We start from the raw sequence: 12,425 nt of genomic DNA, 5'->3' as shown, positions 1-12,425 counted from the left end.
AGTTGGTGACGTCATCGCGCGTGTTTTTCACGCTGACTCGGAATGCTCTGACATACAGGCATTACCGCTTACTGTACTGAAGTGAACAATAGCGCGATGGCACAACCAATAACCTCCAACGTGTGGGAGCCTTTCACTCTTAATGTTAAAAGCCTTGTTATTTCACTTTATGAGCTGTAATGTTTTCTATTTTGAAATGCATTTTCTCTTGATCAATAAATTGTTAATGGTGTTGAACATACAGAGTAGCAAATAACAACCTGTTATTCACAACGATCCTATTCACACTCAAAATGTGCCCTAACTTTAAAATCTTAAACGTTGCATAGTTGTCATGGCGACATTTACTGCTGGAGAATGTGTTGCTGCCGAGTGCACTAGTATAGAGAACACCAGAGAATTTGTATTTTTGAATGAAGTATTCGTATTGTCTTTATTGTTAGTTAGCATACACCTAAAACAACCTCAAACTAAACCCAAAAGCTGATAGCTAAGTGAGAGCCATTGGGTAATTGTGCAATTCATAATCTGAATAGTCGATTATTCGTTTAAATAATCAATAGATTATTTGACTATCAAAACAGTTGTTAGTTGCAGCCCTACTACTGACCAAAAATTACACTACAACTGAATGAATAATTTGCTCTTAAGTGATGCACATTTCAGACCCACACACACACACACGTATTCGTGTACAAATATGCACGCAGAGACAGAAGTGCGCACACACACACACCCCTCAGTCTGTGGCACAACAGATTCATCACCAACAAACACCTAGGTAACATTACACCAAACATATCTGTCTGTGCCATTCTAAAGCAGCATGAAGCAAGTCGTGAGTGAGATGAGATGGTGTGTTGACAGTGCATCATTTCATAACCATGGCAGTGACAGTGGTGGTAAAGTTGAGAGACTTAAACAATATCTGTGCCACTAACGTCATCTGGACATGTCATATCAACTCTGAACATGTCGTCTATTTACAGAGTGTAAACTGATCTATACCACTGCCTGCAGTGCACATTTTTAAAGATAAGCAAAAAGTTGCTCTCCTTTAATGTGCAGAATAAGTTAAGCTAGCATAGCTGCCTAAAAATGCATGACTAAAGTTAAAAATGAGTGAACAAACAGCGCCAGGAGACAAAATACAAACACCACCAGCCTTGTAATCTACGTCGTTAGTTTTAATGGCTAGATGTTGATCATCTTCACGTGCATGGAGGTGGTTTGGCTTTGAGAAGACGAATGTTGCTCAGAAGATGGCAATCTACACACTACGTCAGAAATGAAGGGGAAGTATCTATTTAAAATGCTCTCATTATAATAGTTTTTGCTGGTCTTTGTGCACATTTTCTACAAAGTAAATCCTGTAGGCCACTTTGAAATGGTTTACTCATACTTGCACTGTTTGGTCTCAGTAACACTTGCACTGGTGATTTCAATGTTTTTGTATTGTCTTTACTTGAATGCTTCAGTTTTAAGTAAATAAGAAAGACCTGTTTTTCCTTGAATATGTTGTTTCCATAAATATCATTGCTAAGCAACAATTAATATCCTATTAACAAGAGTGAGCTAGTACAATATAAGACTTTTACAAACACATTTTTGAAGGATGCAAAATAACGTCTACTTATCGTTACTGATAAAATCCCACAAAATATCATGGTATCATTTTATGTTAATATCACACATCCTAACCTCAAATTCAGACTGAGCTCTTTGTCCTCTGATAACAAATACTGGAACATTTTCAGGTCTGACTTTCACTTGTGAATGTTTCATGACAATGAGCAGAAATATTTTGGTTATGACAAATGTTTCGGTGATGTCAAAGAATTATGACAATATTATAATTATGTTAGAGGACTGAAAGTTTGTAACAAGTTGCTGCAAACTCAATCAGTCCTGTAAAACCGTATTAAAACGTAAAAAATACCAAGAGGCCATGGTGTAAAAGTATAATCAAAATTCAGTACAGTCATTCTCACAAAACTGTGCCCTTATTGCAGGAATTCCTCGGAGGCAGATGTCCTCAGCTAGACTTCTCAAGCACCACAGCCAGACTCCTTACACATGACTGTCCAAATATAGGCCCATGATTCAGGTAAAGGACAAGCTCCTTCCCACTTTAGCCTCAGTGCTAATTCAGTCAATGAGCGATAAAGAATAGACAAGAGTAGACGAGAAAACCTTAAGCCAGCCATTCACTCATACAGACATTCACTGGCTAGACACAAGGTTATATTAATAGTCAGAGGAACATTTCAGAGCAGGGAATTAGACTCACGTTACAGGAATGAAAAAGATATTACATTCAGTTTAGATCTATTAGAATCCCAAAAGGTATACCTCTCTAGTAACAAGCAACTGTTTTCTTAACAATTCAGTGCACTATTTGTGTTGAGTTGAATATGTATTCTTGTGCATGTCTGTCAGACATTTAAGACATAAGCACTGAATAATTCAACACTGACTCCTACAACTACAATTGTCTTAAAAAAAAAAAACAGACCTGCCTGCTGACATCAGACTTCATTACAGTTTTTAAGATAAAGTTTTTCTTAACCTAGACCTGCAATATTTACATGAAACGTGGTGTCACATGCACTGTAAAAGTTTCTGTTATGTTACATCACACAATATATCATGCAATATGCAAGCGTATAAGGTGTTTCCACAACATTTCACTTGTATTTTTAAGAAGCTCTACAAACCACTGCTGCAGTGCTACATGCTATTTAAAGACAGACTATAATGGATGAAAGCCATTATCCAATCAAGTATCAAGTAGTCTTTACAACCTTAATACACAGGGTAATACCATGGTATTGTTTGGCTGTAAAAAGCTCTGAGGGTCTTTCCTTAACATACATCTTGTCGTGATACAAATATAGGCTAATTGCGACCGTCTTGAAAGGGCTTTCCCCACCCCCAAGAGTTACTTATATGCGTTGCAGAGTTTGATCACAGCAAAGACAGCCACTTACTCTGGCTCATCTTCTGAGGGGGATTCAGAATCCTCTTTAGCCCGGGTCACAGCTGGCATCTCGACCGCAGAGAGAGAGGAAGATCTGCTTCGTGTCAGCTATCCAAGGTTATGACAACGCACATCTCCACGGCCACCACTGTATGAAAAAAAATTGCTGAAGTATTTCTGTGAAAAGCATGGGTTATAAACTAAAAGCACAGCAAGGAACCTATTTGTCATCTTTGTCCTTTGTCTTGTTACTTGCTACATTTAGAATCAGGTGGTTACTCGTTGTCTTTTGCGTGACTTGTTAACGGATTTCAAACTGGCGTAAAATGCTCAGTGAACAATACTTATGGACAAGCATTTCGTGATAAATGGCGCAAGACGAGCAAACTCTTTACTAACCCTAACGTTGGCTTCCTGGTTATTTAACTTTCGATGCTCACAATGCCTTGCAGGAGACATAACGCTGGTAACTAATATAAACGATGACTGGCTTGCCTGGTTGATTGTAATTTATCCAGTTAGCTAGGGAGAGAAACTTTCTAATGTTGCACTAACGTCAAAGTTCGTTGCTAACTTGTCAACAAGCAGGTTTTCACCGAAATCCTCATTCGCAAGATGCACCTGAAACTGATAATTAAGGAACGAAACGTACCGTTTGGCATCACAGTACAGGGTTCATCGAAGAACTGTAGGGCCAACTGAAGCTAGTCGGTATGATAACATTCCTATAAGCTCGCCAGCTAATTACCAAGGCTGTTCCATAGAGGTCTGTATCAACTGACAGTAGCTAAGTCTTTCCTGTGATACTGTTACTATAACAACCAGTAGTAACCGATTTTAAGCGCATGCGCATCAGTCGTATCAGTGGATTGTACCAGTCTTAAGGGGTTGTTGCTAGAGTCAAGTTGTCACAACACAGAAGGTTAAAATGCATATTAACTGAATACATTTCACTGTGTCATACGAATAAGCACCGTTCTAACTATACTGTGGACAGAGTCTAGAAATTTAATCGGGCGGTAACGGTGTCACACATGAGACAAACTAGTTAGTGTATGCTTATACGCGTCGTTTGGCTTTGAACATGCCCTCGACAGTAAATCGTCAGATGGTTGTAGGTTACTGATTGGTGAAACAACAATAATTGGGCGGTATCATGAGGAACACGTTTTCAAATAGGCCAATGACACAGTGATACGACAAGATGGAACCATTGTTTTTGTCCTGTAATTGGCCAAAATTAACGCCCATATTATTTTATTCAAGTAATGAGTGACAGTACTTTGTTCAGTGAGGTGCTTACAGCAAGTGCGCTGCTGTCATTTTAGTCCATCTATAAATGTAGTGACGTTTTTATCTGTACACCTTATCCAGGTAAATGCAGATGAGCAGATCTCTTCGATAATTAATCGTTTAAGATTTCGTTGCTCCGAAGAGAAAGTGGGTTCAAGACCGGACCTTAACGTGTTGTCAACATTTGACAAAGTCTGTATGCCAGTCAGTTTAATCGACAAATTCTTACCTAGAAAAACATGTTGTCATTTAACTAGTCCGTCTGGCTTCATATGTTTAAAGCTGCCTAGGCTTGTGTTTTTAGTGTGTTCTCATACCTAAACATTTGTGCTTAAATACAACCAGCTAATCTGTTCACTTCTTGTCTCTGCAGGTGTGAAGTCTTGGTGTACTGGTGTGGCGTGCTTGTGTGAAACATGAGTCGATTTTTGAATGTACTGCGGAGCTGGCTAGTCATGGTATCAGTAATTGCTATGGGCAATACTGTACAGAGTTTCCGAGATCACAGTTTCCTCTCCGAGAAACTGTACACAGGAACGCCAGATTTTGGTGAGTTATGTAACTTTGTTGCTGCAGTAACTAAAAACTCATATTAAACACTGATTGAAATTGTATTTAAGTTCGACATTGCTCGACTGATGTAACAGAGCGATAGCAGTTGCATTAAATCAACATATTGTGTTGGTAAAACTGTATCTCAAATCCACTGATAAAATGCTATAATTTGTGTAAACGGGCCATATCACAAGTAATAGTATAATATTTTCTATACAATAATCTTACAGCTTTTTTCTACGTGGGAAATATCCATACTTTGTTGTACAGTTTACTTAAAGGAGTGTTAAAACACACAGTAAGAGTTACCTGTCCAAACCTCCAGGCAAAGATACTCCAAATTGCTCTTAGCGTGTAGCATCTGACGTTAGACAATATTAATTGCTGTTGTACCTGAGGACATTTTATCATTGTTTGTTTGATGCTTGACCACGTTATATTCCCATTCAAATCAGACCACTGGGATATGGGCATTTTAATTTAAAAATGTTTTAAAACACTCACAGTTGGAACACTGACAACACCGCCTTCTCATTCCACAGTGAATGGACTTCAAGCCAGAACCTTTGGAATATGGACCTTATTGTCATCCATCATCCGCTGTGCCTGTGCCATAGACATCCAGAACAGAACGTAAGATTCTCAAAGTCTCTCACTATGATGGATGTTTTCAAATTGAATTCTTCTGGGTCTGCACAAAACTGGCAGGCCATATCATGTGATAACTCAGCAAAGACCAAATTCACTACTGTTTCCTCTGTTCTCTCTCTTTTTTCTCTCCCTTCATCTCAGACTTTATCACATTACCCTGTGGACGTTTGTTTTGGCCCTGGGACACTTCCTGTCTGAAGCCTTCATTTATAAAACCGCTCCCCTGACAATTGGAGTCATGGCCCCGCTTATTGTGGCAAGTAGGTAACAACTTCAGAGACACTGCTTGTGACCAGATTTGTCCTCTAGGGAAAGCAAAGTTCCCAAAATGATAGTGCCGTCTAGTACTGTATGAGTTGTTTTTTTCATAAATGAAGTTTACTGTCCCAAAATGATGTTCAATTTCATAGTATGGTGGGGTCTTTTTAGGTTTATAAAACCTGTAATTTTGGTGCCAACGCTTCCTCTAGTTGAACTCTCAAGGACTAGGCAATGATTGTAAATTGGCTAAAATGTTACACTGAGTGTACACTACTTACCATACACTATCACCATCTGGGACAGTGTGTAAGCTCTGAAAGGTTCTGTATAGTAATTCAGTGATGCCTCCTCTCTTTCATTCTAAGGTTTTTCCATAGTGGGAATGTTAATCGGGTTCCAGTGTATCACCGAACCACAGGAAGTAATTGGAGCACGACAAAAGAAGAGGAACTGAGTCCATGCATGAGTGACTCTGTGCCCTACCTCTGTGTCTCTCAGACTTGACCGAGAGCTTTGGCCAGGCCCACCAATTTTGCTTCTAGGCATAAATGGCTTATTTGGGCCAGACTGAACAGTTCACTGTAGGGACTGTACATTGCATCAGATTAAAACTTGTGCGGCAAGTAGACCACTATGTGGTCTACCTACTTAATATTTTACAATGCAGAGCACTGTCAGTCAGTGTTGTGTGGCAAAACAGGTAGTGGATGGTCATTTCCCAGCAAATATTACAGCTCTTACAACAACTGAAATTCCTCAGCCTGCATTTTTTTATTTTTTATGACAGTTTTCCCAGAACAGCTACTGTTTTTACATATTACACATTTTCAGGGAGCAAACACATTGCAGATATATAAAAATGAATCCTGTTGTCAGCATAATCCTCTTCTGTATACCTATATCTAAAATACTTTTGTTTATAAACACAGAAATTATATGGTCACTTCAGCAGTTATATTTGTTTCATGGAAATATGTCTGACACATTAAAAAGATAAAGAAGGGCTGATGAAAAGAAGGACACATAACTCAACTAGCTTTATGATTTTCATAGGAATTGGTTTGAAAAGTAAAAAAAAAAAAACTACTTGTCTCACACCAACATATATCTAATGGTAAGCATTAGTTTTTGACTCATTGTAATCTTTCCCCAAAATAACTTGAAAATTCAGTAGATGTCACTTTTTCTCTCTCTCATTTAAGAGGGACATCAACTGCTGACAGTGCTGCACACTAGAACATTGAGAACTGTTCAGCATAACTTATCGCTGCTGAATAGTACTTTGCATGTCTGAATCGGGTAAAAAAAAAGTGCTTGTCATAAAACTAATATATATATATATATATATATATATATATGAAATGTTAAATCACTTCGATCACTTTATTAATCTCTCTCATGACAGCAACTACAATGAAAGACTTCACCACATTGGTTAACAATTAAGATTTGTTATTGGTACTTCTCTCTCACTAAAAAATTATTAAGATGTTTAACCAGACTGTCTCTGTATCAACTCCAAAGTGCAAGAGCAGAGTGATGAGGACTGAATAATAAATGCTGTAATTTAGGGTTTAATATGATACTGACACAACTCATACTAATGAAGAATTTGCATAACTACAAATAAAAACAATCACTTCTTTGTCATGTACAGTTTCATCAAATTATTGACTCTCTGGGATTCAAAGCTGCAATTTTATAATTATGTGGTACACAGAAAAAATATCAATTTTCAAATCAATCAAATTTTCATCAACTTTATGTGCTTTAAAAGACTAAATGTTACAGTAATTCAGACCATCTGAGAATAACGCTCACCACAGATTTATGAAAGAATCGTTAACTTAAAATTTCAACACTTTTCTAAACAGAATAAATACAAAATGATCCAATAACAATTGTAACATAACTGAACCATACACCTCACATGATCAGATCACAGTGGAGATCATTTTTACAACATTATACAAAAGTAAAATGCACAGCGCTACAAACATTTAATAAGAAATGTCAAAGGAGAAATTATTTTCAGTGAAACTGACGTGTAATGCATTGTAAGGAATGTTTTAATATCAGAGACAACATGTTTACTCTCCCATTTTCAAATGGATACTAAGTCTAAAACTTACCAAAGAAAATTCAAGGATGTGCCTTGTCTCATGATCGATTACTATAAACTGTTCAAATGTCAAAGCCTTTCTATTCAAAATATAAACAAAATAATTCAGTGAAAAATTACAATATAACTATACCCTATACCAGGGGTGGGCAAATCCAGTCCTGGAGGGCCAGTGTCCTGCCGGTTTTTGTTTTCACCTCTTAGCTACCTGTTGATTTTCACTTTGAAAACAGGTGTGCATGCTCTTCAGCCAATCAGAGGCTGGATTTAGTTGGTCGACAAGAAAAACAGCAGGACCATGGCCCTCCAGGACCGGATTTGCCCACCCCTGCCCTATACCATACGTCATACAGATCAGATTACACAACAGCATTATGAATAAGGCTATTAACAGTAAATAAAACAAGCCAAAGGAACTACCAGTAAAATTATTTTCAGTGAACCCAATGCATGATGCACTGTAAGAGACATTAATATCCATAAACACATGTTTACTCTCCCATTTCCAAATGCATCCTTTATATCCAGCACTTAGTGAAGAGAATTCAAGGATGTGCCTCTTCCCAATCATTCAAACTTCAGAAGTACTGTAGCTGTCTGCAGCCTTTTAAAAACTCACTCTAAAACCATGACTCTTCATTGCCATTTTATATCATTTGTCAGTCAGGACAATGGAAGACATAGGCTGGTAATTCCACCTGAATTGATAGAGGATTCTAAGTATATCAGTAGTGTATCACGGGATAAATATTAGACTGCACATACGTCTTCACTGCAAATATATTTTTAGCACAGTCACAAATATGGGCCTCACTAAAATTGCAACGATACTCTTCTTTAAAAAAGGAAAAGGAAAAATATTATAAATACACAGCCAATACGGCACTATGCAAAAAGAGGTAAGGAGAAAGGTAAAATAATTATTACAGACCCATCTCTGACAATCTAAGGAAACTGCTCAGGATGTGCAGATTGTCAGCCAGATCTTTGTGCTTTCAGCTGTGCCAAAAAACTGCTAACTTTCAAGCACCTGATTCATTCTTCAGCAAGGCTTTTTTCATCAAGCCCTGGCAGACAAATACCAGTGCAAACCTACAAACCATTTATAACAAAGAACCTCAGTTACAAAAATGTGCTAAAATCAGGTTTCACAGTCACTTTTTGGTCAAGTTATAAGACACTTCTGAGATCATACTACATCTACCTTTGCCATCATCTAAGTTGTAGTCAGTGGTACAGTATTGGGAATCCTCAGCAACTTTATCATTATTATTATTATTATTATTATTATTATTATTATTATTATTATTATTATTACATTGAAGCTAGAAAAGTCAACGTGTTAACAGTCCAAAGAGCTGCCACTGAATCTGGCATTTGAATTCTGTTTTATATGTATATGCATGTACTTTTAATTTTCATATTCTAAAAACATAGAAAGCACAATTAATGCCCTTAATGTATTAAAGCCTTCATTTGTGCAAAGACTTCGCTCAGCTACACAATGTATAACTAAATCCAACTGGCATATGCCCAATATTCTTCATTTTAGAATGCATAGGGATTGTTTGTGAGAATTCACTGGAAATTAAGAATTTCGAGATTGAACATTTTAAGGGAAAGAGGTAACTTCAAGAATACAAGAGGCATTAACCTCTTGAGCTTTTCATTCAAAGTGCACAATTTCCTTATCCAGCCTCTTTTTAAATAAATAAATAATGTGCAAAATAACATAATATACTGTACTTAGTTGTACTTAGGAGGGAAAACCCACATTCCAAACTTCCAGGTGTTTTTCCAGCATCATTTAAATGTAAGACATCACAGGATGTAAAGGTTACTGTAATGTACAACTATTCTCATCCAAAACCATAAGACTCATTTTAGACTCATTTAGACAAGCAGCATATCACAGTATTCTTACTGTCCTAAAGTCATATAATAAGTGTCATGCTGTCACACCACTCTTCTGTCATCTCTGAAATTATGTACTAAAAAAGATGTAGAATTGGAGTCCAAAATTGAATTAAGAAAGAGAAGTGAATTAAGTTAAATAAAATCATGTTCCAATGAGTCCTCTATTCAAAAAGAGATATAGATTATACAAATATATAATGTTATGTTTTCTACTTCAAACATAAACATATTATTATGTGAAATCATTATTGTAATATATAAACTATGATTTATAACAAAGAAATATAAATTTTATTAAAAATTTAATTTACATCCTGTCATTCAATGTCACATTCAAATTTTACACCCTGTGATGTATGGCCAATTCAACTGAACAGAAATCGATTAAATCCCAAAATTCCGAATTGAGCACAATTCAGACTGATTGTCAGACAGTTCTCCAGTCTTACTCAAGTCTTGTGATGTCTTACTGCACGTGTGTGTGTGTATGTGCGTGTGTGTTTGTGTCTGTGTGTCTATGTGTATTTGTATGTGCGTTTTTGTGCACGTGCTGAGCTTCAGGAGACTGTTTCACTACATCTTGACCTCCTTAATTATTGAAGATCCTCCTCCCTCTGGGTGTTCAGACTGTTTCTGTGCAGTAAAAAAAAAAAAAAAAAACAGAAAAAAAATGTTAAGTACATATACACTCTCTTTCCTTAAGCCCTCCCGTCTCAGTATATGTTACACTGGTTCTAATATGGGTATTATTTGATTTTGATGAGAACAACACCCTCAATGTCTTCACAAAACTTACATATTCAATCAATGCAATTAAATCATATTTTCAGTCAAGGACTTTTGTTATCAGATAAGAGTGTTCTCAATCTTCAGATATAATCATCAGGACAATATTCATAGTCCACAGACAATTACCTCTAATAACAATATTTTATGGAAAATATTTTTTTAAAATAACAATATACAGAACTGATAACCATCCATCCATAAATAAGACTGAAAAGTTACACTGATAAAATTTACTGTCAATTTCTGAAGTAAGATCTGCTTGTGATTGGTGTACCCCAGTTAAGACACTGTCAAACAGAGATAAGTCTCACTTTCTGAATCTTAACTATGCCACACTTATTGAGCATAGCTGGGAGTTCAGAATACCACAACTGAGTAGGTGGGTGCTTGGGTGGTGAGGGACCAAGGTATCTCTCCCCTCCCCGCTCAGTACTGACCAAGGCAGCAAGATGACCATGTGGCCACAGGTAGAGTCAGACCAATAACACTCTCCGAGTGTATTGTATCATTTAACTATACTACACACTACTTACTACACAATACTATTTCCACACTTAGTTTGGAAATAAGAGAACAGTTTAACATTTGACAGAGGAAGCGTGTGCTGATTTCATTCATTTCAACTCAGTTGACTGGGGGGGGACTTGCGAATTTATGAGTAAATGGGCACTCCAAATTGGCATTAAAAAATGGTGAAATCTCTTGATTTGTACAACAAGCCCAAGTTAGTTTTTTTTCTAAGCTGGAAAACATTCATCCATGTCCTTTTACTCACCTTACACTTGTAAAATGGCTCATCAACAGCAATTCCTAATTTCTCTCAGTGCCCAACGCATTCATTATTAAAACCACTGTTGTGACTACATGACTAAATACCAGGACTTCCAGAAATATCATATCCATCTCCAAGTGTCACTATTTCAAAATATGTTATATAATATTTAAAAGTGAATGCAAATGTAAATGTTTAGTCTGACAGTGACTAGCCGCACAAACATGGTTCATTACGGTTACCAGTGGCGGATCTAGCTTGAATGGCGCCCTGGGCGAACTCCCCACCCCCCCACCCCGCATTTCGTAGTGTGACTGATTTTTCTTTGTATTAGCAGCTACTATACAAATTTAGAGGTGCGGTATTTGATAGATTCCCCTGCTCCCCCTGCCTCGGGCTTCCAGTGGGGAGACCTGGGGTCAACCAAACCCCGTCCCCTCCCCATCTCATACTTCTGAGTGGGAGACCTTCCCAGGCAGTGGCCTACCTAGCTCACAAACTAGAATCAGGGCGCCTACTCCGACAAGGTTAAATGACCCACACAGTGGTAGATCATTGACGTGACATGCAGATAAACGATAGAAAACCGATCACGCAAATGTCATCATTGCCGATTTTTTTGTGCGGGCGCCCCATGCCGCATCCAGTGAAACGCAGCCCTTGGCGGCTGCCCCTGTCGCCAATGCCTAAGTCCGCCCCTGACGGTCACAGTCGTATACCCTTTGATATAGAAGTAAGGTTAATGTGACCCTGTTCCTAAACATAGGCACATTATCCTCACACCTGTTCTTTGGTTACCGGCAAATAAATTCCCCAAGCTGTTTTAGTTGAATCCCGTATGGTGACTCAACCAACATCAAGGGTCAAAACCATTAATGAAAAAACCTGATGGTAAGCATTTAGCACAACAGAGGGACAAGAAATAATCCCCTTTTTAAATATGCTTATTTCTAGACCTTTTGTTCAGGAAATACGTGTCTGTACAAATGACTCATAATTTCATCTCACTGTTGCTCTGATTTATTCAACCTGCAAAGAGGCACAGCAATGGTCTTCGAACTTTTTACAGTTGTGTTATAGACATG

General features: G+C 37.5%; 2 protein-coding genes across 3 annotated transcripts in view; one reads left to right on the top strand and one right to left on the bottom strand.

Moving 5' to 3' along the window:
* Nucleotides 1–3,049, bottom strand: part of ttll5 (tubulin tyrosine ligase-like family, member 5) — a 58,315-nt gene extending 55,266 nt beyond the window's left edge. The window contains exon 1 of the mRNA XM_030794244.1: nt 2,991–3,049. Within this exon, the coding sequence (XP_030650104.1) occupies nt 2,991–3,049 (59 nt within the window). The remainder of the gene's footprint in view (nt 1–2,990) is intronic.
* A 1,213-nt stretch (nt 3,050–4,262) lies between these two features.
* Nucleotides 4,263–6,808, top strand: erg28 (ergosterol biosynthesis 28 homolog). 2 transcript variants are annotated; one of them, XM_030772223.1, is made up of 5 exons: nt 4,263–4,354; nt 4,647–4,822; nt 5,371–5,461; nt 5,621–5,739; nt 6,106–6,808. In XM_030772223.1, exons 2-5 carry the CDS (start codon nt 4,690–4,692, stop codon nt 6,192–6,194), a joined length of 432 nt encoding a protein of 143 aa, XP_030628083.1. In that variant the 5' UTR covers nt 4,263–4,354; nt 4,647–4,689; the 3' UTR covers nt 6,195–6,808. The 2 variants fall into 2 exon arrangements, with proteins under 2 accessions (XP_030628083.1, XP_030628090.1); XM_030772230.1 differs by lacking the exon at nt 4,263–4,354 and adding an exon at nt 4,380–4,465.
* Nucleotides 6,809–12,425: the final 5,617 nt, after the last annotated feature.

Source organism: Chanos chanos, chromosome 1, assembly GCF_902362185.1.
Source record: "Chanos chanos chromosome 1, fChaCha1.1, whole genome shotgun sequence".
Classification (NCBI taxonomy): Eukaryota; Metazoa; Chordata; class Actinopteri; order Gonorynchiformes; family Chanidae; genus Chanos; species Chanos chanos.
The sequence above is the reverse complement of the archived record's forward strand: the minus strand, read 5'-3'. Positions and strand labels throughout refer to the sequence as shown.

Coding starts and splice junctions, on each gene's coding strand:
- erg28 (XM_030772223.1), top strand. CDS start 4,690: ATGAGTCGATTTTTGAATGTACTGCGGAGCTGGCTAGTCATGGTATCA. Junction 4,823..5,370: donor CACAGGAACGCCAGATTTTG/GTGAGTTATGTA, acceptor CTCATTCCACAG/TGAATGGACTTCAAGCCAGA. Junction 5,462..5,620: donor ATAGACATCCAGAACAGAAC/GTAAGATTCTCA, acceptor CCTTCATCTCAG/ACTTTATCACATTACCCTGT.